Raw genomic sequence first — 22,355 nt, forward strand, 5'->3', positions numbered from 1 at the left:
AATACAGGGAAAGAATATTTAAAAAAATATACATTTAATGAAACATAAAATAAAAAAAATCACAGACTCTAATCTTTCAATAAAAACTGCATAAAAACATTTCACTAATTTCACTCTAGTTGTGAAAAGCTAACAGACATTTCAATACATATATCCTACATGGGACAAAACATCAATATATTACGACTTAAAAATGGCATGGAAGGATTATAGAGAAGGCAATTCAACTGTGCCTTTGCACGGTTAATTTGAGATAGTTGTAAACACCCGTCCACCACAAAACTTAGATACTTTCTGTGAGAAGGATGTATAGGAATGTGGATGTATGCGTCCTTGAGATCTATTGTGGCAAGGAAGTATCCTTGTTGGAGCAGTGGAAGCACTTGTTGGAGAGTGATCATATGAAAGTGATCCGAGTGTATGTACAGATTGAGGGGTCTGAGATTGAGTATTGGTCTTAGAGTCCCATCCTTTTTGGGGATTAGGATGTACAGGGAATAGACTCCTGTCCCTGATGGAGCAAGGGGACTGGCGCTATAGCTTGCTTTTGAAGCAGCAAGAGAACTTCTTTATTTTAATAGTGTAAGATGTTCTGTGGACATGGGACGCTGCTTGGGTGGTATGTTTGGGGGTGTGGGGGGCGAGTAGCTGTAAGTTCCAGGCAGTAACCATACTGCATAATCTGTCTTACCCACTTGTCTGTTGTAATGATATTCCAGACAGGTAGGAACTGTGATAATCTTCCCCAGACTGGACATTTACCAATTAAGGGAGGAGTTTATATTCTCTGTGTGCCTTAACCTGATTGGCTCATTATATGGAAACCAAGTGTAGGTGCATCAAGAGTTTGAATTGTGCTAATTGACACAATGACGAGTAGGCAAGAGTTTGGAGTCCCTGTAGATGCTTGTGGAGTCCCTGCAGATGCTTTTAAGATGCCTTTCTTATGGTTTCAAAATACCACTTTCCAGACTTACTAGCAGAATCATCCCAGAGGAGGGTGCTCTCTTTACGGGCGAGCTGGTTTTACCCAACTTTCCTTTGGAGACAATTTTATAATACTTTGTCTTTGTTCTATGAGTTTTGAATTGCTATGAAGTATACAATGACTAATGCATTAGTGTACTGATTATTGATTAACAATTAATTTGATTATCTGAATTTGTAAGTTTGCTAACCCTTTAATAAATCTTTGTGGTTTGAAATTTAACAATTCACTGTCTTCCTAGTGGAGCCTACGGTGCTTCACGTTATTGAAATGTTTTGAAATTTGATGATTAGCCTCAGTTAGAACTACAGATATACTAAAGAATTAAAATAAAGTGATGATGGAATGCTTGAATTAATAGGAGTTACTGGTAATTACTTGGGGCCGCATCCCAGTCCACAGTAATTTTGCACAAACCACCTCAGTTTGGACTCAGCCATATGCAAATCAGGCTAGAACCTGCTTCAATGGGAAAAGTCCAGCCCAAACTGCCAGGGCAAGTCCTCCCTGAACACGGAATACAAGCAAATCAGGATCGGTTTTACCCTAGTTAGGGCTTATCAGCCAGGTATAGCTTGGTTTCAGAGACAAAGTGTGCACAGGAACCACGTGCTCCCACTCAGGGTGACATAGTAAAGTAGGCAACAAATTGATGGATGGAATGCTTCTCAACCACTGGTACTAGCTCGGGCCTCGTACCAAAGCATTGCTAAACTGTGCACTTCATGAACGTGAATTGGTACCAGAATTCGCAAGAAGCAAAGCGCTCAATCACTACACTGCTATAATCTGTGTCAAGGGGTGATATGGACCACTCATACAAGCACCAATGAGCCTGCACATTAAAGTAGAATATGTTTTCAAATTGGGAGAGACATAGGGATTCCAAAGACTAACAGGCTCTGTTCGGTGCTTGTGACCCTACACTTTGAAAGTCTTATTAGGAATTTGTTCGCTAAGGTTTTCCAAATGAGCACCCTTGGACTAGATTGGCATGGGAAAGAGGCTGTGACATAATTTGCAGAGTGTGGTTTCTCAATTCTTTATGGAATAAAAGGGTAAAACAAGATGTCATGTAAAAAAGACCTCTGAACGTCTTAATAGGAAAGGCATGTTAAGAACATGAAAAAAGTTGTGAAGTAGATCTATTTTCCACAACGGCAAAAAAATATTGCTGACAAGTAGAAAAGAAAACTCTTACCTTGAGCACAACATCACCTTCTTGAATATTTCCATCTCTAGCTGCCAAGCTGTCCTGCGATATTTCTTTTACAAAGATGTGGCTGGCCAAACGTAAACCATATTCTGTTTTAAATAAATAAAGGATAAACTAAATGCTAAATGGAATGAGAAGTTTGGATGTACATGGTAATCAGTTTGGGTAAAAAGAAGAGAAGGTCAATACATTGCATTCGTACATGAAATAAACTGTATTTGGACAAGATATATAGCTTTGAATATTGAATTGCAGAAATATCGAAAAAAATATTGTGATATAAAAATATTGTGATACGTAACGATCGTTGTAAAGGAATATAGATGTTTCATGTAAGTAATACAGGTTAAAGAATATCGTTAATATAGTTTTCAATAATATAATTGTAAAAAATATCGCATTATAATTCTTTTTTGTCTGCTAGTTCATATATTCATTTTATGCGTTATTGTTTATACGATTAATATTTTTAAATATAGTTTGACATTTTAAGTGATTTATAATTTTTTATTTATTTCCTAATAGTAATTTATATTCTTGTTACGAGTTGATAGGTTGGTAGGGGTGTAGAGTGGGAAGTTATCCAAGTATAATTATTTACCAAATTTATTATTATATAATTGACCATTAATTATGTTAATTGCGTAATACATATATTTTAAGCTATATATTATATGCGGGCTGCTGGGTTTGTCGGGTTATACGGTGGGAAATTAAGTAAAATGTAACAATTAATTATTAATGTATTAATTTGATTGATTATTAAAGATGTCAATTATGTAATAATTATATTTTAAGTTATATATTAGATGAGGCTGCTGGGTTTGTAGGGACATGGGGTGGAAAGTCAATTATTAATGAATAGTAACTAATTTATTAATTCATATAGAATCATTGATTATGTGAACTGTTACATTTATTTATTTTGTTATATTTTAATTGTGGGCTGCTAGGTGGGGTTTAGTGTGGTAAGGTAATTAAGTAATAAATGACATTTGTTTTAATTGATAATTATTAAATTGTTTAATAATCATGTTAATTATTTTTTATAAATATACTTTTTATTAGGTATAATAACGTTCATATTAAGAGTTTTACATCTGTAATAAATCAAAAGGGCTATGTTTCATGTTATAGGTTTAAAAAAAAGAAAAATTTTAGAACAGAGTGAGAGCTCCGTTACAAAAATAGAAGAAAAGCTTAAACAGGTTGCATTATTATCAATCACACATACAAGGTGTCCAAAAAGATAGAAAAAAATAATTCCATCAAGCAGGGTTAGAAGAAAATCATTAAAGTGCATATACGTAGCAGCATACTCATTACTAAATATTATTACATAAAACCTCAGAATCTTAAATTGATCATCACAAGTAGCACCACATTTGTAAAAGGGCCTAGACAATTAGTAGTAAAGCGCAGGAGTGCAATTACAAAAAACAGCACTTATCTAATTACACTGAAATTGATGAATTTTTAAAAAGAGAGGAGAAACTTGTCCATGTTGCCTTAAATCTTTGAGTGGCATCTACCCTCTTTGCACAAGCCTCCTCAAAATCTATATGTCCTACACATTTTATTAATCCAGTGACCAATCGACCAATCGTTGGTTGTATAGTTGTTCTCCAATTCTGTAAAATAAGTGACCTTGCCACTGTTATAGCTTTAAGGATAAAATACTGCTGATATTTTCAACATACAAGATGGAGCAATTGTGATCCACATGCATCGAGTGACACTTAAAAAGCGTCCTTCCAGAATTGCTGCAAATAACTGCACTCGATCAATGAATGTACCCAACCAGCTTTGTACTGGTTTTTTTAATATCTAAAATATTGGTTACGTATAGTTGGAAACATCTTATGTAATCACAATGGCGTATGATACGGCAACCATCTAAATAAAAAATTGGCACCTCGCAGCACTTTGTAACTCATCTCACTAAGCTACGACCACTCCTTTATATTACATTTACAGCCTGTTTCGGAAGGAATTTTCTGAAGCCAACCCTTAAAAGATTGTTTCCCATTAGTACTCTGGTGCAACAGGTGGCACCATGTGGCTACACCCACCATCTTATTTGCCATCTGCCTGGCGATCTAATGTGCTGATTCACTTAGCATACCATATATATATGGTTTATTTTTTAGGAAATTCACTAATGTTGTCTAGTTACTAAAAATACATAGGAGAAGCGGGTTTGTAGGACAACATAAACTAAAGGATTAGTGTGTAGACTGATGCCACCACAGGATATGTCAGGCATATATAAAAACAGTAACCTTCGAGGACTCCTACATTGTGTACCCTACCTAACTAAATGTACCTAGCATGTATGTGGGTGTGAAGCCAAGAATCCCCCAGAAAAGAGCCAACCCCTTGATTGCACTCTCCGTTATCTTATAATTCAAAAGAAAATGATCAAAAACTGAATTTGGTTCACCTGTTTGTTTTATCAAATTAACCAGCCTGATATTATGCCGCAATTTGTGGTAATGCTAATCCCCCATGAGCTATATCTAATTGTAGTGGAGCTAATTTTACCCAGGGCAGCTTATTATGCCAAACAAACTTACAAGTCCTTTGATCCAACTCTTTAAAATAGGAGTTAGGAATTTTGAAGGGGAGATTATTAAAAAAACAATTTTAAAAATTGGGAGTACCGACATGTTGACCATTGAAACTTCCCAATTAGCGATACATTCAAGCAGGCCCATAAATGTATTAGTCTTTTTACTTTCCCCAGCTTAACTCCATAATTTAATTAAAACAATTTGGCATATTGATTTGTTACCAGAATACCTAGATATCCAATAGGGCCAGATGATATGCACTGTAAACATGCCGGGATCTCCGGGATACTCAAATTAAATGTAAGAATTTCTGTTTTATCTTGGTTTACCCTGTATGCCCCAATTTTTGTACATTTCTGGATTTCGTCCAACGCACTCTTTATATATGGCCCCATTAAGATTTAAAATGATATAATCTGCATATGATTTAATTTTTGCCATCCCTACAATGGGAGATCGTATGAGCGGATTAGCACTTATTATTTCTGCGAGTGGTTCAATAAAAAGATAAAACAAAATGGGGGACAGCAGGCATCCCTGCCGAGTACCCCGATTAACATTCACCCTCCCTGCTTCTGCTCCATTAATCAGACCCTCCAGGATTTCGCGATTTCGCGGTTTGCAGCGATTTTTACATAAGTGCCCGGGAAATCGGCACATTTGTAAAAGTGACGCAATTAGGGAACACCTATCCAGGGCCAGTGAGTTTCAGAAATGAATAAACTGCTAGAGCTTTGCAAAAGGTTAGTTACGCTTTTCAAATACTTCGACCCTTTTAGAACGTTCGGGTCCGAGGGCAACACATGTCACTGCAGCACAGCCAAAAAGCTCTAAGCCACAGTCACTCCATCTTTTCCACGGATGCCTGCGCCCTGTCTAGTGCTGGGAACATGCATGGGAGCTCTTTACAGTTAGATCCAGTCCTATTCCAAGAGTGGTCACCTAGCAAAATTAACCCCTGGTGCACGTGGCTAGCAGTGGCCCCTCTTGAAGCCTCCACACCAGTGCTGGTTTGTAATTGGACGGCTAGTGGTTCACACAGCAGCTCAGGTTCTGATAAGCAGCAGCCACACCCTGGTATAGGCATCCTCTATGTTCTATTGGTTCCACTCTCACCTCGAAGCCTGTTTTGTTCTTTCTGTGACAGCAAGCCTTCCCTCACATCCCTAGACCCACCATCCACCTCCCTCTGAAAAGTAAACACTAAGCAGGGCCTCAGGCAGTCACGTGAAAATGGGCTTAAAAATAATTGCAGACGTGTGGAGCAGGTGGAGTCAGCTAGGTCCCGGTGCCACAGCGCCACTGATAGACACATACCTGAATACACATTTACTTTGTGTGTAGGTGGTAAATACATGAATAACTAGAACACATCAGAGTTTGTGGCGAGGGATTATAAGCCGAAAGCTGCTTTTAAAACAACAAAAACCACATACACATGGGCCCTTCTCCAGTATCACTGTTTTCCATTATATTGCAAAGAAGCGAACAATTGGATTTATTGTGCTTATGTTCTGGTGAAAACCTACCTGCTTGAAGATCTTATAGGGATTTGAACTAAGTGGCCCAGTGTCAGGACAGGAGGGGAGTGGATGTTTATTCACGGTAAGCCTGCCCTTCCCACCAGAGACCCTTGATACACGCAGGCGCGGCGAGGTAGTGATAGCGTCCTGAGCGCTGACGGAGACCCCAGCACCCTGGTACACAGAATCCCTGCGCATCAGTACCCTTATCTGTACCCCCTCAGCGGGCAGCCAACATGAGAGCTCCTGCACACTTGTGCATACACGATGGGCAGCGGATCTCACTGGCATACACTTAGCCAGGGTCACTAACACATTTCACATATATTCGACTGCAACTGACCCCGTGCATGCGCGTCTAAAGACACCAACATGCTCGTGTGGACACATGGCTAATCGCACCCTTTGCACATGTTTAAGGGCAGCACACACTTGTCTGCACGGTTCCACAGAGAGATGGGACACACAAGGAAAGTACGTGGTTTTATAACGAACACTTTACGTGTTCTCGCCATTTTTAACCCACTTACAAATTCGACAGAGTGGGGTAACACAGCCCGCCGTGGCGGGGGGGGGGGGGGGGGGGGGGGGCAAGCTCCAGGATCTAAAGCAAATGAAGAATTGCATTTCCATGGGATAACAGCCTTCACCTGTGGGCTGCTTTCTCTGTTCCATAATCCAGGTTGCCTATTCAAAGTGGAATACTCTGCTAAAACATTTTCCATTGATTTAAGGCTGAAAATGAGTGATTATGAGTAAAATAAAGTGCAGCAAAAATGCTGCTAAATTTCCATATTTGTGCCGCTAAATTTGCGAATCTATGCCGCTATATCCTGGGGGGTCTGATTAATAATAATCTTGTCCTCTGCTTGGCTATATACTTCTTTCAGCATACCTATCACCTAAGTGAGTTTCTTGCAAAAAAACTACCTCCGGGGCAAATGATACAAGCCCTTTAAGAAGAGCACCACTTTTACGTGGATTCAGGAGACCATTCACACTACATGTGATTATTTTGACATGCTGTGTCATCTAATTTGCATTATAAAACATTTTCTCTTGCCCCGTTTACTTTTTGTCTGCAACCCCAACCCCCAGTAAGGCCCCCAAAACCTTCCCCCTCCCCTTCCCAGAGCTGGGTGACCCCCCCCCCCCCCCACCTGCCTGCCCCTCGCCCTCTCCACCTATTGGAGCAGTGGTAAGGCACCTGTACCCAAGACATCGCCGCCCCACCAGAGATTATGCATAAAATAAATTAAAAACAACTTCCGCATCCACAAAAAAAGATTCTTTAAATTCACCACAAAAACAAAAAACTTCTGTATCTACAATTATTCTTAAGATAAGTTTGATAAAAAGACATTTGCATCCTCTACTGATGAAAAAACAGGGGATTGACCCCTTAACAGCACTTGTAGCTTGTCCCCCCAGGCGTTTAAATTCTAGAATAAGACTCTGGAATGCCTTCCAGCGCCTGCCTGTCACTCCACCAGATCAGAGAACACCCTCATTTGAAGGTTGTCAGAGATAACAAATGATTTTTGACCGAATGCTGTAGCCAAAATCGGTTCTTTAATGCGGAACTCTTTCAAAATTAACTAATATCGTCTGTGGATATTTGCCATCTGCAGAGTGCTGGGCGGGGACTCTGTGTGCTATCATGATGGATAAAGCGTTCATAGTGTTTGGCAGTATCAATTTCTTAATGAGAGAATTCATCAGCTGGGGGACGCTCTGAATCTTCCCCTGTGACTCACTTTCTTCTGGAAAACCAATAAACCTTAAATTGCTGCACTGCAAATGATTTTCCAGCATCTCCATTTTAGTTTATATTTGTTGCAGTTTTTTTTTAAATTCTGGAAGAATGTCCCTTTCAATTCTTTGAAAGCGATCTTTAAGATCAGAAATCCATTGTTCAGCCTCCAGGAGACATTAAGGGAACCGTATGAGGCTATCATCAATTTTAGACAGTTTTTGATTTACTATTGCTGTGTTGAGAGCTTGTCGTATTTTCAGCCTCCGAATCTATATTAACACCTTGGCCGATGCTGGAATTCCGTGCCGGTGCTGGACATTCCGATCGCGGGCGTGGTCATGACGGCTCCCGGCCATCAACAGCACACGCCCACCGTGACTCATGATATGCTGTTATTTTTCAAATACTGGGACAGTTATTTGTTGATCATTTTCCCCAGCAATTTGTTGGGAAAGGGCAGTAGCAAAATAGGCCAGTAGTTGGATAGGTTAGTGGGGGTCAGCAGTCGGATTTTCAAGTAACTGTAGCACGTTGGCATGTTTGCAGCTCTTAGGAAATGTAGCTGTACTGAGCAAAAACTTAAACAGATCTGCCAAAAACAGTGACCGATAAAGATATTGTGCGCCGGAAAGGGGTCAACTGGAGACTTGAATTAATGGATTAAATCAGACTGAATACTAAATCTTCTGTGATTTTGGCAAACCTTCCAAGGTTGCGTACACCTATGAGAGGTGAGTGACAGAGGGGCAGTGAGACCGTATGATTTCGCTTGACTTCCAAAACTGTCAACATTTTAACAGCTTTTCATGAAAAAAAGATAACACTGTCTCACACAGTTCAGGCGAATCGATGACACACAGGCCTCTGGCAGCATGAATTTTCTCTGAACACAATAGATCTCTTTTGCTGTTGACGGCCTCTTGTTGATCATATCAAGCTATGAATTTTCTATGTGTTGCATCCAGCTGTTGCGATAGGCATTGAAAGCTTCTTTGAATACCAATATGTCCTGTGGAGATTTAGATTGTCTCCACGCTCTGTCCAGTCTCTTACACCTCTGGTTATCTCTTCTAAAGATGTCCTATATCAACTTAATCTGGTGTTTTTGATGACGAGCATTCATCTTTTTAAGCGAGGCTATAGTATCTAAGGCCATAATCATAGCTGAAATGTACATGATAGTAAGTGGGCATCGTGTGTACAACAAAGGGGGACAAAATTGGGGACGATATTTAAAGGGGTCCAGTATACCTGTCCTAACAACGTGAAACAATAGAGTTGTACAAAGTTCCCCTGGGAAGCATTTAAAAGAATTTTTTATGGAAGGGGTCTCCCTCTCTGAGGTGGATAATGTAGTCGGTATTCAGGGAACCAGTCAGGTCCCTTGTCGGAACTAAGAAACCTCACACAACTAATAGGCTGGATGACTTGTTTCATTTAGCCCTTGTGGTGTTGTATCATCATCGGCTTCCTGCTCCTGCGTCAAGCTGGCGCTGCAATGCCTGACGGGTAACAACAAGTGTCACACTTTTGTGGAGATCTTTTGTTCCTTGCCGTAATTTGATACTGTGTGAGGTTCTTAGAAAAGGAAAGGTAGTGAGCATAGAGTGAGTTATAAAAAGGGTTGGTTAACCCACTCAGTGACCTTTATTCGTGTGGTAAGCCACCCTGTTAAAAAAGTGCAATGAGGGGTATGGAGAACCAAAATAAAACTAGGTTGGTCTCGGTTCAACCCTCGGGTGTGGTCAACACGTTTCATGCCCAAAAGGGCAATTCTTCAGGACCTAGTGCTCATAAACTAATCAGGGGCCCGGGAAAGGGCTCTAATGTATATAGTATACAACCTGGTAGATCTATTACTGGGGCAAGCTGGTAGTCCTGCGGTCCCGTTAGACCTAGGGGAGGAATAGAGGTATTAGATACAATCTGTTAACATTCCAATACATTGTATAATGCTTCCTTCCCAAGTTTAAATATATATAACACCCGAGCATCAGTGGTATCAGTAGTGCTCATTGATACACAGGTGAACGTTGTGCAGAGAGAGAGATGTTGTGAGGGACTGAAGTGAACATGTGTAAACCAATTGTTATTGGGAATATAATGTAAAACTAACTCAAGGGAGAAGTCTATTTCTTTAATAATACGAGGACTTCTAAGGTTAGATCATTGTAGCTTTCACTGATGAGCCAATTACCCCAGCATTTGGAAGGAGGAGTGGCAATAGGCAATTGCCTAGAGAATATTGTGGCTTACCATTGTAAACCCCCAATAGGGCCACACGGCTCGTTCCTGTGGGGCCTGCGCTTTACGGTAATTACCTAAGAGATGTGTAAAACAGGAGTCAATTGAAGCCTGGACACTAAGAAAAACCATTGTAAGGAATCGTGTCAAAACCTTAAGGGAACAGCCAGCCAGTCACATGGAATACTGTCCCGCCAGGCTGCCCCACCCGGAAAGACATACCGCACGCCATGGCCCACGGCGCTGCCCGCAGAAACAGCGCACCCACACAGGGGTCTTGGTCGTATTCGGTATTTGTCGATGATAAAAAGGCAGTGTCCCAGGTGGAAGCGCCGGCCGACAACCAGCGTCAAGGTGCCAGGCAGAGGGCAGCCTCCGGTAGGCTGCAGCCCGGCGGAGGACAGAGACCCATATGGTCTTGCTCGGAAGTCCGACGCTCGACAGGGTAGGAGTCCTGTACCCGACCGCGAGGCTTACCTTAAAGGCGCGAGGCCACTGCCGGTCAGAACCTACCCCAACACTACGGCGTGTACTTGACACGCGGAACAGCCGGTGATGTGTTGTAGTAGACGTCGCCATTAAGTACACGGCGTTAGCGTCTCTAAAAGTGGGCGTGTCCAAGTGACGACGCCGGCGGCCCGGCCAATGAGGTGCCTCGGGTGGTAGGCAATCCCAAGGGGAGGTCAATAATCTACCTGTAATGTTAGGGAGTGAGAGCAAGTTGCCTTACTCGGCTGGGGTGGTAGAATGTTTTAACTCAAGTCATGGATATCAGGGTCCCCATGGCCGTTAGATTAGAATACTGATTAAGGTGTAAAGCGTGTCAGACTCCGTGGTGGGAGGGCGTGTCTTGTTGGAATCATTCATGAAACCGGCCAGGAGGGTGTGTCGCTGGTTTCAGGCGAGTGGGAGCCAATGCTATCCCTGAAATCTAAGGGACCGGGAGTAAAGTGGGAAGGTTGTCTTTACTCTAAGGCACCTGGAACCCAATAACTCGTGATTGGGGATTCTGGATAGACCCGATGTCAGCTCTATGTGGAGTCCCCTCCCTAAAGTAAGGAGTTTATTCCATCATGAGAGGTACAGAGGTTTATGAAGGGTGTCGGTGGGTAGGGGGTCGAGGAGAGCTGGCCTTGGATTAACCCACGTCTGGACAAGTAATATCGGTCTTAATGCTCTGAAATCGGCAGGGGGCCCTACACTCAATTTTCTCGGTGGAGGGAGCCTGCGCTTTAAATGATGGAATCTACCTGATTCTATCGGGTATATCTACTAGGTGCTATGTAGTAGCAGCAACGTTGAAAGAGATTGAAGGGATTAAAGGAGACCCAGCAAGGTGGATGGGGGCACTACAGTTCTTATCATGGTATTTGGTTCCAAGGGACCGAGTCATTGAGCCCACAGGTGTCTAGTTGTAGACGGTGCACCCACCTTTGCTCCATTTTAAAGAGGGCCTGTTGATTAATGGAGGGGTGGCACTCCAACACCATCCATTTCATGCTCTCTGCTGTGTGGCCAGTTTGTTTGCAATGATCATAAAGTCGTGTGTGTGTCTTTCCACAGCGGATATTGCTGTTATGTTCAATAATGCGCACTTTGACAGTGCGCATCGTCATGCCTATGTAGTTGAGTCCACACGGGCATGTGAGCCATAGAAGCGACAATGAGGAGCGCTGTCAATAAGAACAACAAGGCTAACTTCACCACGAAATTAGGTGATATCAATCAGGAAATGGCTGATCACCATGAATACCTTCTGAATCTAAAAACAACCAAACTACAGAAAGATATCGCAAAATTTGAAAAGGAGAAAGTATACCCATACTTGAAGGATGGCTATAAGAATAAAAAGACTAGCTACTCCTCGGATGAAAATTCGGACAACAACAGTAGACGAGGCTCCAACAGCAGTGATTCCAGTGGAGGCTATAACCCAAAGCACAATCGGGCCCCACAACGCCCAAACTGGCAACCTGGTTACCACCAAGGACCCGCCTTCCATGGGCCCCCACACATGGTACCCCCATGGCAATACCCCTTTTACCAACAGGGTCCACCACAACAATTTTTCCCTCTGAACCCGCCACCTTTTCAAGGCAGAGGTTGGGGCAGAGGAAGAGGGCGAAAGCGAGGCGGACAGAAAGGGGTCCAGTGGCAAGACCAGCCAACACCACAGACCTCAGTGGAAACCAGGAGCACGACCAGAGGGAGAAGAGTCTGACGGTGAACCTCTCGAAAAAGAACTCTGACCCCCAGTGAAAACAAACTTCTGGAAAAAGGACTTGGCTTTGTACCAACCCCAACTCCAGACAACTTCCAAGAAATGATTGAAATTAAGAAGCTCTTTAGAAAAATACGCCTGCGAGCTTACTTCGATGACAAACCTGAAACTGAAACCCTAGACACAGGATTACGGAAACCCTCCACTTCAAAAGAACTGCCAATTTGAAGGATACTTTGATTCATACACGTCCAAAAAAGACAAGTACCCTGCCACCAAACACACTCTGGGACTTACCATCAGTCGTGGGCCACTTCCGTTGCGGTAATTGCATCGTGTGTCCCCAGGCTTTACAAAGTAAAGTAATCAGGCTATCCGATACTTTTTCTTGGCACCTCAACAAGCATACTAACTGCAACAGCAGTAGATGCATTTACATGCTCACATGCCCGTGTGGACTCAACTACATAGGCATGACGATGCGCACTGTCAAAGTGCGCATTATTGAACATAACAGCAATATCCGCTGTGGAAAGACACACACACGACTTTATGATCATTGCAAACAAACTGGCCACACAGCAGAGAGCATGAAATGGATGGTGTTGGAGTGCCACCCCTCCATTAATCAACAGGCCCTCTTTAAAATGGAGCAAAGGTGGGTGCACCGTCTACAACTAGACACCTGTGGGCTCAATGACTCGGTCCCTTGGAACCAAATACCATGATAAGAACTGTAGTGCCCCCATCCACCTTGCTGGGTCTCCTTTAATCCCTTCAATCTCTTTCAACGTTGCTGCTACTACATAGCACCTAGTAGATATACCCGATAGAATCAGGTAGATTCCATCATTTAAAGCGCAGGCTCCCTCCACCGAGAAAATTGAGTGTAGGGCCCCCTGCCGATTTCAGAGCATTAAGACAGATATTACTTGTCCAGACGTGGGTTAATCCAAGGCCAGCTCTCCTCGACCCCCTACCCACCGACACCCTTCATAAACCTCTGTACCTCTCATGATGGAATAAACTCCTTACTTTAGGGAGGGGACTCCACATAGAGCTGACATCGGGTCTATCCAGAATCCCCAATCACGAGTTATTGGGTTCCAGGTGCCTTAGAGTAAAGACAACCTTCCCACTTTACTCCCGGTCCCTTAGATTTCAGGGATAGCATTGGCTCCCACTAGCCTGAAACCAGCGACACACCCTCCTGGCCGGTTTCATGAATGATTCCAACAAGACACGCCCTCCCACCACGGAGTCTGACACGCTTTACACCTTAATCAGTATTCTAATCTAACGGCCATGGGGACCCTGATATCCATGACTTGAGTTAAAACATTCTACCACCCCAGTCGAGTAAGGCAACTTGCTCTCACTCCCTAACATTACAGGTAGATTATTGACCTCCCCTTGGGATTGCCTACCACCCGAGGCACCTCATTGGCCGGGCCGCCGGCGTCGTCACTTGGACACGCCCACTTTTAGAGACGCTAACGCCGTGTACTTAATGGCGACGTCTACTACAACACATCACCGGCTGTTCCGCGTGTCAAGTGCACGCCGTAGTGTTGGGGTAGGTTCTGACCGGCAGTGGCCTCGCGCCTTTAAGGTAAGCCTCGCGGTCGGGTACAGGACTCCTACCCTGTCGAGCGTCGGACTTCCGAGCAAGACCATATGGGTCTCTGTCCTCCGCCGGGCTGCAGCCTACCGGAGGCTGCCCTCTGCCTGGCACCTTGACGCTGGTTGTCGGCCGGCGCTTCCACCTGGGACACCGCCTTTTTATCATCGACAAATACCGAATACGACCACGACCCCTGTGTGGGTGCGCTGTTTCTGCGGGCAGCGCCGTGGGCCATGGCGTGCGGTATGTCTTTCCGGGTGGGGCAGCCTGGCGGGACAGTATTCCATGTGACTGGCTGGCTGTTCCCTTAAGGTTTTGACACGATTCCTTACAATGGTTTTTCTTAGTGTCCAGGCTTCAATTGACTCCTGTTTTACACATCTCTTAGGTAATTACCGCAAAGCGCAGGCCCCACAGGAACAAGCCGTGTGGCCCTATTGGGGATTTACAATGGTAAGCCACAATACTCTCTAGGCAATGGCCTATTGCCACTCCTCCTTCCAAATGCGGGGGTAATTGGCTCATCAGTGAAAGCTACAATGATCTAACCTTAGAAGTCCTCGTATTATTAAAGAAATAGACTTCTCCCTTGAGTTAGTTTTACATTATATTCCCAATAACAATTGGTTTACACATGTTCACTTGAGTCCCTCACAACATCTCTCTCTCTGCACAACGTTCACCTGTGTATCAATGAGCACTACTGATACCACTGATGCTCGGGTGTTATATATATTTAAACTTGGGAAGGAAGCATTATACAATGTATTGGAATGTTAACAGATTGTATCTAATACCTCTATTCCTCCCCTAGGTCTAACGGGACCGCAGGACTACCAGCTTGCCCCAGTAATAGATCTACCAGGTTGTATACTATATACATTAGAGCCCTTTCCCGGGCCCCTGATTAGTTTATGAGCACTACTAGGTCCTGAAGAATTGCCCTTTTGGGCATGAAACATGTTGACCACACCTGAGGGTTGAACCGAGACCAACCTAGTTTTATTTTGGTTCTCCATACCCCTCATTGCACTTTTTTAACAGGGTGGCTTACCACACGAATAAAGGTCACTGAGTGGATTAACCAACCCTTTTTGTAACTCACTCTATGCTCACTACCTTTCCTTTTCTAAGTCCCTCACACAGTATCAAATTACGGCAAGGAACAAAAGATCTCCACAAAAGTGTGACACTTGTTGTTACCCGTCAGGCATTGCAGCGCCAGCTTGACGCAGGAGCAGGAAGCCGATGATGATACAACACCACAAGGGCTAAATGAAACAAGTCATCCAGCCTATTGGTTGTGTGAGGTTTCTTAGTTCCGACAAGGGACCTGACTGGTTCCCTGAATACCGACTACATTATCCAACTCAGAGAGGGAGACCCCTTCCATAAAAAATTCTTTTAAATGCTTCCCAGGGGAACTTTGTACAACTCTATTGTTTCACAGTAAGTGGGCATCAGTCATGAGTTGAGCCAAGTTCTGTGATGAAGCATAAATCAGGGTTAAGGAAGAAATTAGGTACTACATCTCGGTTGCATGTTTAGGCAATAATCTCGCGTTGAGGTTAAGACCTTTTAGAGTCGTAGCTTGTCCAGGAGAGTTATCCATCCTTTCGTTCGTTATAAAAGACAAGGAGCCAAAGCTTACATCACCCAACATGTTTGCCCCTTTTTGACTCCTCTATGTTATGTTAAAAAGAACTCGTTAAGCACACGTATTACAAACGGTTTATGGTGCTGTGGGAAACATTTAGAAGACCATTTAAGTTCTGATTTACATATCATGGTAATTAAAAGGCTCTATGGTCAATGGCAGGTTGCATTTCTCCGGTACAGCTGAAGTCACAAGCACAGCATGAGAAAGGTCCAAAGGCGATCTGTCGCAAACATTTAAAGCAGAAGTTTGGTAAAAGTAGAGTCCTGGTTGAAGAATGAAGGTGGCCAGCCCAGTAAATGACGCTTACCTCTCTACTTGGGTCAAAACTGCTAAGGGTCCTGGTGTCTGGCAAAGTCTGGTTACAGGCGGGTGCAGATGGGCCTGTCTTGGGCACATCAAAGCAATGCCCGCTGCATGTATTCGCCGCCGCCTTATTTTTAAAAAGTGCTCTAATCTGCATCCCATAGCAACTGGACTGCGCAGGGGCTCAAAATGGAGTCTGCCAAAGGCCAAAAGGTGTCAAAATGGCTACATAACTCTCTAGTTAGAGAGGGAAAGTTCATGTGCATGTATAAAGAGCCAGAAGTGCCACTATGGGGTTGAATCATTAAAGTTGTTGTTGATTCATTGAAGTAGGCACCTAATTTAAATATTTATATTCACGCAGGACACAACGAAACCTTTGAATTGTAAAGTGGAATTCAAATGCATTTGCTGTGCATGTTCAGGCAATAATCTCAAAGAATCTGTTTATAAACCTACATAACAAGCAATTCCACAGGCAAGAGGGGTGTGCATGAAAGGTTATATGCTCATGGAATGAGTCGAGGAATAAACATTGTTAAGTGGAATCCCAGTCTCATTTGTTTTTAACTATCTTAGGTCCATTGAAAATCAGACAACATGGTATCTGACCTCAGCATCACAGCCCTTTCTGATTTCAAAGTCGCTTTAAAAAAGAAATGTACAGCATACAGAGAGCATAGAAGTCTGGACATAAGACATACCAATAATCTGAGCAGGAGAACAAAGGGAAGCTAGGACAATTATGAAGTAGTGGATTTGTTTGGAGATTAGTCAAAAACTGGTTGATACTGAAATATAACTATTCGACTGCAAATTCTCAATTTTCAGTCCTGTGAAGAGTTCAAATGTATTCTAAGTTATACAGTAGATATGGACCATATAATGCTTGTGAAATTTATTGAGTTAAAGAAGGAAGTAAGAAGAAAAGGAATAGCCAGAAAGATGGGGAGAAAGACGTATGAGAAACGCTTGGAAGCAATACCACGTCCAGCTACATATTGTCTTGTAATAAGGGGCACATTAGAAGCATGAAACAAACAAGATGAACAAGGGAAGCTTAAGTATTTCTTGAAAAAGTTGGGGGTAATGGGGAATCATTTTTTGCAAGAAAATTTCCAGTTTAGAACGCAGCTGTTTTGGGGAGTTGAGTTCATCACAGAAGATCCTGAGCTAGATCATGTGAGATCTAGATGCACATAGAGAGGTAGTCCTAATGCCGTATCTACTGGGATCTAGGGTTTCACTGCAAGGCCAACACATGGCATCCACCATTAGGGATGAGAAGGGTGCATGCGGCTAGGAGACCAGGGAGCATCGAAGCCATATCAATGAGACCCAGAATTGATCCAGAAACATTGGGATTATATTCTGAATGTCTCAGACTTGCTGCAGTGGAAAAGACGCCCTGAATGCCACAACGTGCAGATCTGCGCCACTGAATGGAAGTCTTTGTATGCGGCTACGGTGTGACTTTGGCTCGTTGATGGTGTAACCCACTGTTGTCAGGGCTACAGCCACCGTACAGAGGTGGTCTACGACCGACTGCAGGAAGCCTGCCTTTAACACCCAATTGTTGAGGTATGGAAATTCATGCTCTCCGACTTCAAAATACGGCCAGCAACCACCACTTTCGTGAACGTGAGTTTACAAGGTTAGACTGTACATTGAAAATATTCCTGGCTCACATTGAACCACAGGTAAAAAGACTGTGGGACTTCAGGATACATATTTGGAAATACTAGTCCTGATAATCCAAGGATGCCATCCGGTCTCCTTGGTCCAGTGCTGACAGAATCTGTGCCAGAGTGAGAATTTTGAAACGTGTTCACGCAGGGTAAAGGGGAATATCAAACTATACAAAGCATGACTTTACCCTGCATGACTTTTCCCCACAAGCATTGGAACAAATGCCTTTACCCCACAGTCTCATACCCCACAATGTAGTTGTGTTGTCTGAGATTTCATTTTGTGTGTGTGTGGGGGGCAACACTCCCCCTAAACCGCCGTTTTGTTCATTAAACTTTAATCTCAGCTTACCTCTACCTGTCCTGAATCCTAAAAACTCCTTAACACCATTTACCTCTACCAATCCCTGAACCTTAAAAACCCCTTACCTCTTTACAAGCCACTGAACCAAAAAACCTTTAACCCTTTTACAACTACGCACCCTGGAACCCTAAAAACTCTTATTTCCCTTTACCTCTACCCTTTCTGTCCCTTGCCCATTCCTCAACTCTTACCCATCTCTTAACTCTCAAATCCCTATTTTAAATGCCATAAATAAGTACCATGAGTAAAGTACCAAAAGGGGGCCTACGTGGCACTCAATGTTAAGTACTTATCTATGTGGCAATATTATGCAGGATAAAGACAATGGGATAAAGACTGCACACCCAGAAGAAAGGCCTCCAGAATGCAGTGGTCCAAAATAGGCCCAAGGCCCCCATTCTTCTTTGGAACAAGGAAGTAATAATGTAAGTAGCTTCCTCCTCCTTCAGTGTCTTGCACCACGCCCAATCACACCTCTGAAGAAGAAAACATTTGCTTCTTGCATTAGGACTGTGGAGCACTGCTCTGAAAATCACTCCAGTGTGGAAGGAAGGTGAGTAGGGAAGGAAGTGAAAGGCAAGACACTGTCCCTTTAGACAATATGTAAAACCCCACTGTCGGACATGATGTATCACCTGCTGGGGAGGAAAGGCCATAATCTAACCTCGATATGGTCAGGCATGTGCCTGAAAGGGCAAGTAAACAGCTGGATTTCTGTTACAGCAATGGAGAAATAGTTGTAGATTTGTTGCACTTTGGGAGAATTTTTTTGGGCGGAGCTACGTCTGCGGGCTCAAAGTCTTGGTTGGCTGCTGCAGTGCTGCTTGAGAGGGCTGGTGTTGTCTGTAATATAGCCACCTGAAATAGCCTCTGATTTTCCTGTATTGGTGGGGAAATTGCTTGGTTGGCATCAGCAGCTCCAAGGATCATGCTGTGGCACAACTATCCTGGAATCATTCTAGCTGTCAAAGTGCATGTCTATTAAGGATGCTTGCACGTCTCCTGAAAATCTAGTTGTTCTCATCAAAGTGTGCCTCTAAAGCATGATACTGGTGGCAACAACTCTCCTGATGCAGTCTGTGGTTTTTAGAGTAGATATTTGGCCATGTCCTGACCATCCTGTATACTTTTGGTAAGTATAAACTTACAGTGTTTGTTGGAAAGGAATTTGGATTAATAACACGTGTTGAGGCTTGACCAGTCAAGCTTTCTGGTGTACAGTGCTTGTTTAGAAGTCCAGGTCATCTGGAGCAGTGTTGCTTAAAATAGGCGGAGTGATTGGCGGGCATGAGTATGTCTTAGACCTTGAATCGAGAAGGGCATCAGTAAGGGTTTCAATAAATGTCCATAATGGTGAAGATGAAGTTGCAGAATCTAAGTCAATGCATGTGCTTTTGGCTACATAGTGGGCAAACTGTATGTTTAGGGCTTCAGTGGTACTCCAAACCACCACTGCAAGCAAAGCTTTCTCCATAGCTGGAGACTCATCTAAATACAACGAATTTCAATATAATGTGGGAGAACAACCTGTCTCTTTCCTCGTAATCCTCATTATGAGGGATATTAGGTGCTTCTTGCACTGGGTGTGAATCAAACCAAAAATGGCATAAATCCTTTGCTGGCACTGCAAAGGAAACTACATGCATTCAATCAAAATGCCAGTACATGGAGCTGAATGTGAAAACTTAAACCAAGAAAACCTAACAAGAGGCAAATCGGTGACAATCCCTTCTCCCTTTGAACACTATGCAATTTAAGGAAAACTCTGTTAAGGTCAATGCATTCAACCGATTGAAGCAAATAATTAAGTACAACAGTAGTAATAAGACAATGTCTGCAAATACTTCCATGGATAAAAAACAGTTACCAGAGCAAGAATTATTCGAGTAACAAGGAGTTCAATATAATAGGTAGTAGGCCTCCAAATAAACATTACAGAGGGTTGAAACCAAAGAAACTCCAGGTTCCACAGCCCCAACAGATAATCAATCCACATGAAATGAGAGGAATACAAAAGAAAAGGTAGTACTCTCATTTAAGCAACTGAATACTGACCTTAAGTGAATCCAACACAGGAATGTAGGCTGTGTAACATGTTTCCCGTCTTCTCAGGCCCCTAAACTCTCTCTAGTACACACCACCACACCTCATAACTTTATATATAAATGGACAAAAACAGGAAGGCAAATGGTCCATATCTCCAATTGCCCAGAACATTCTATAGGCAAACCTTGCTGTCACCTTCAGCCCTCAATTCTTTCAATCTTGGCCATGAAACTGCTAGAGACCACCAACTCCATTAGTGATTGCTGACTATGTAGTGCACACTGCGAAATGCAGCTTTCAAGTACTGATGCATATCAAGTTGAAGTTTTTTTTTTTTTTTTTTAAATAATGAGGAAAACAGCAGGCTCCTATCCACTGAAAATGAAGTGCTTCACTCCCACTAGTTACACCACCATAAAGAGAAACCCCACTACCTTTTTTTCAGACATACAGGAGATTTCAAATGGAGGTGCCAGATTTCATCACATTTATATTGAAGAAACATTACGCAAGAAAATATTTTTGTTAACAGTGATACAAATGTAAAGCTCTCAACAAAAAGCACTATCATCCATACAAGTTATCTGTAAATCTGTATTTTAGGAGTCTTCAATAAGATTTATTCTGTTTCCATAAAAAAATGTAATCATGCTATGAAGAAGCTTATCTATTCAGATGTGTTTGATAATTATGAAATATTAATCCGGATTATTTTTTTATCGAAAAAAAACAAAACATTTTTTTAAAGGTTTTGTCCAATCTGAAGGCATACACAGCGAGACTTCAGCATGAAATATCCATTGCAGATACAATGACGTGTGACTGCAGAGTTTCTGGAGAAAGAATAATGAGGTGGTGGAAAAAGCGATGAGAAAATAATACATAATTTATATTGTGTAAATGTTAGTTGAGCTGATCAGAGATCTCACCTGCACCCCTAGAGTTTATACATATAAACTCTAGGGGTGCAGGTGAGATCTCTGATCAGCTCAACTAACATTTACACAATATAAATTAAATAATATTTTAAAACCATGGTTCTCATTTGAAGAAACAAATTGTCCTTAAACAATAAAGAATCAATTTAGCAAAAGTGATGCTTAGTGACATAATTTGAAGCAAAGTATCCTGATGGTAACAGTTGCATACCAAACACAAATGTGTTTGTTACTAATTATTTGGAAGATGTGTTTAGGTGTGCTGCAAAACAATGTTCTAAAGAAATTCAAAACGGTCCTTTGATTTCTAGCACAATCAATATATAAATGTTGAATTCATTTTCATTCTTCAGATAGCATCAAATATAAAGAATATCAAGTGTGTTCTTTTGATATACCTTCATTCTTTCGAGATTTCACCAAGGTCACTTTGGCTGGTTTTGGAGGCTGACTAGAAGTCACAGATCTTCTGTCGGATCTTGGAGACAAACTTCGCTCTCGACTTGCACTTCTGTCTCGTACCCAACTTCTCTCACTTCTCCTACTGGTAATTGGCCGTGAAGTTCTCTGATCAGGCACATCATCTTCAAAACTATCTTCTTCATTTTCAGAAACTGGAACTGAGTCATGTCGGACTACTGGAAGGGACACTTTTTTCTTTCTCCGTATGGTCTGTAATCAAGGATAAGTTTCACAATGTTATATCTTTCAGAGTATTATTTTATGCAGAAACATGTATGTGTTTAGATGGGCAGCTAACAGGAGGCTGTGGTACAATATTAGACCTAGTTCTTAGTATGAAAAGTGATTTTCCAATTAATCCTTTAAACAAATTCGTAGAACACCCAAATGAAGCATTGTCATAATTTCAAACCTATTTTTTCCCATGCAACAACTTAAAATATGGCACATTTAAATTTTAATAATCAGCGAGCATGCAAAGCTAACCATGTTGGTTTGCTGTAAAATGCTGCCTGCCAAATGAGAACAAGAGAACTTAAAGTAATGACCAAACATTAGTAAACAAGCTACTGAACCAAAATATATCTGTGCTCATTCAAAGAATTCAAAGAAGGATTACAGGTTGTTCAAAAGAGTTGTCCAAATTATGCCACAAGAGCTGAACAAACTGGACAAAAACAATAAACCAGGTCCTCGTGGAGTACGGGATTCCTTCTGTACACTATGCACACATCCCCCACCAACCCCCC

At 42.3% G+C, this 22,355-nt stretch overlaps 1 protein-coding gene across 5 annotated transcripts in view; it reads right to left on the bottom strand.

The window, feature by feature from the left end:
- Positions 1-22,355, bottom strand: part of TJP1 (tight junction protein 1) — a 736,246-nt gene that overhangs the window by 443,079 nt on the left and 270,812 nt on the right. For all 5 annotated transcript variants that reach the window (XM_078684928.1, XM_078684927.1, XM_078684925.1 and 2 more), the window contains exons 5-6: positions 21,543-21,816; positions 2,190-2,293 (exon numbers count right to left, since the gene is read on the bottom strand). In XM_078684928.1, coding sequence (XP_078541054.1) covers positions 2,190-2,293; positions 21,543-21,816 — 378 coding nt within the window. The remainder of the gene's footprint in view (positions 1-2,189; positions 2,294-21,542; positions 21,817-22,355) is intronic.

The sequence above is a fragment of the Lissotriton helveticus genome, chromosome 3_2 (genome assembly GCF_964261635.1).
Source record: "Lissotriton helveticus chromosome 3_2, aLisHel1.1, whole genome shotgun sequence".
NCBI classification, from domain to species: domain Eukaryota; kingdom Metazoa; phylum Chordata; class Amphibia; order Caudata; family Salamandridae; genus Lissotriton; species Lissotriton helveticus.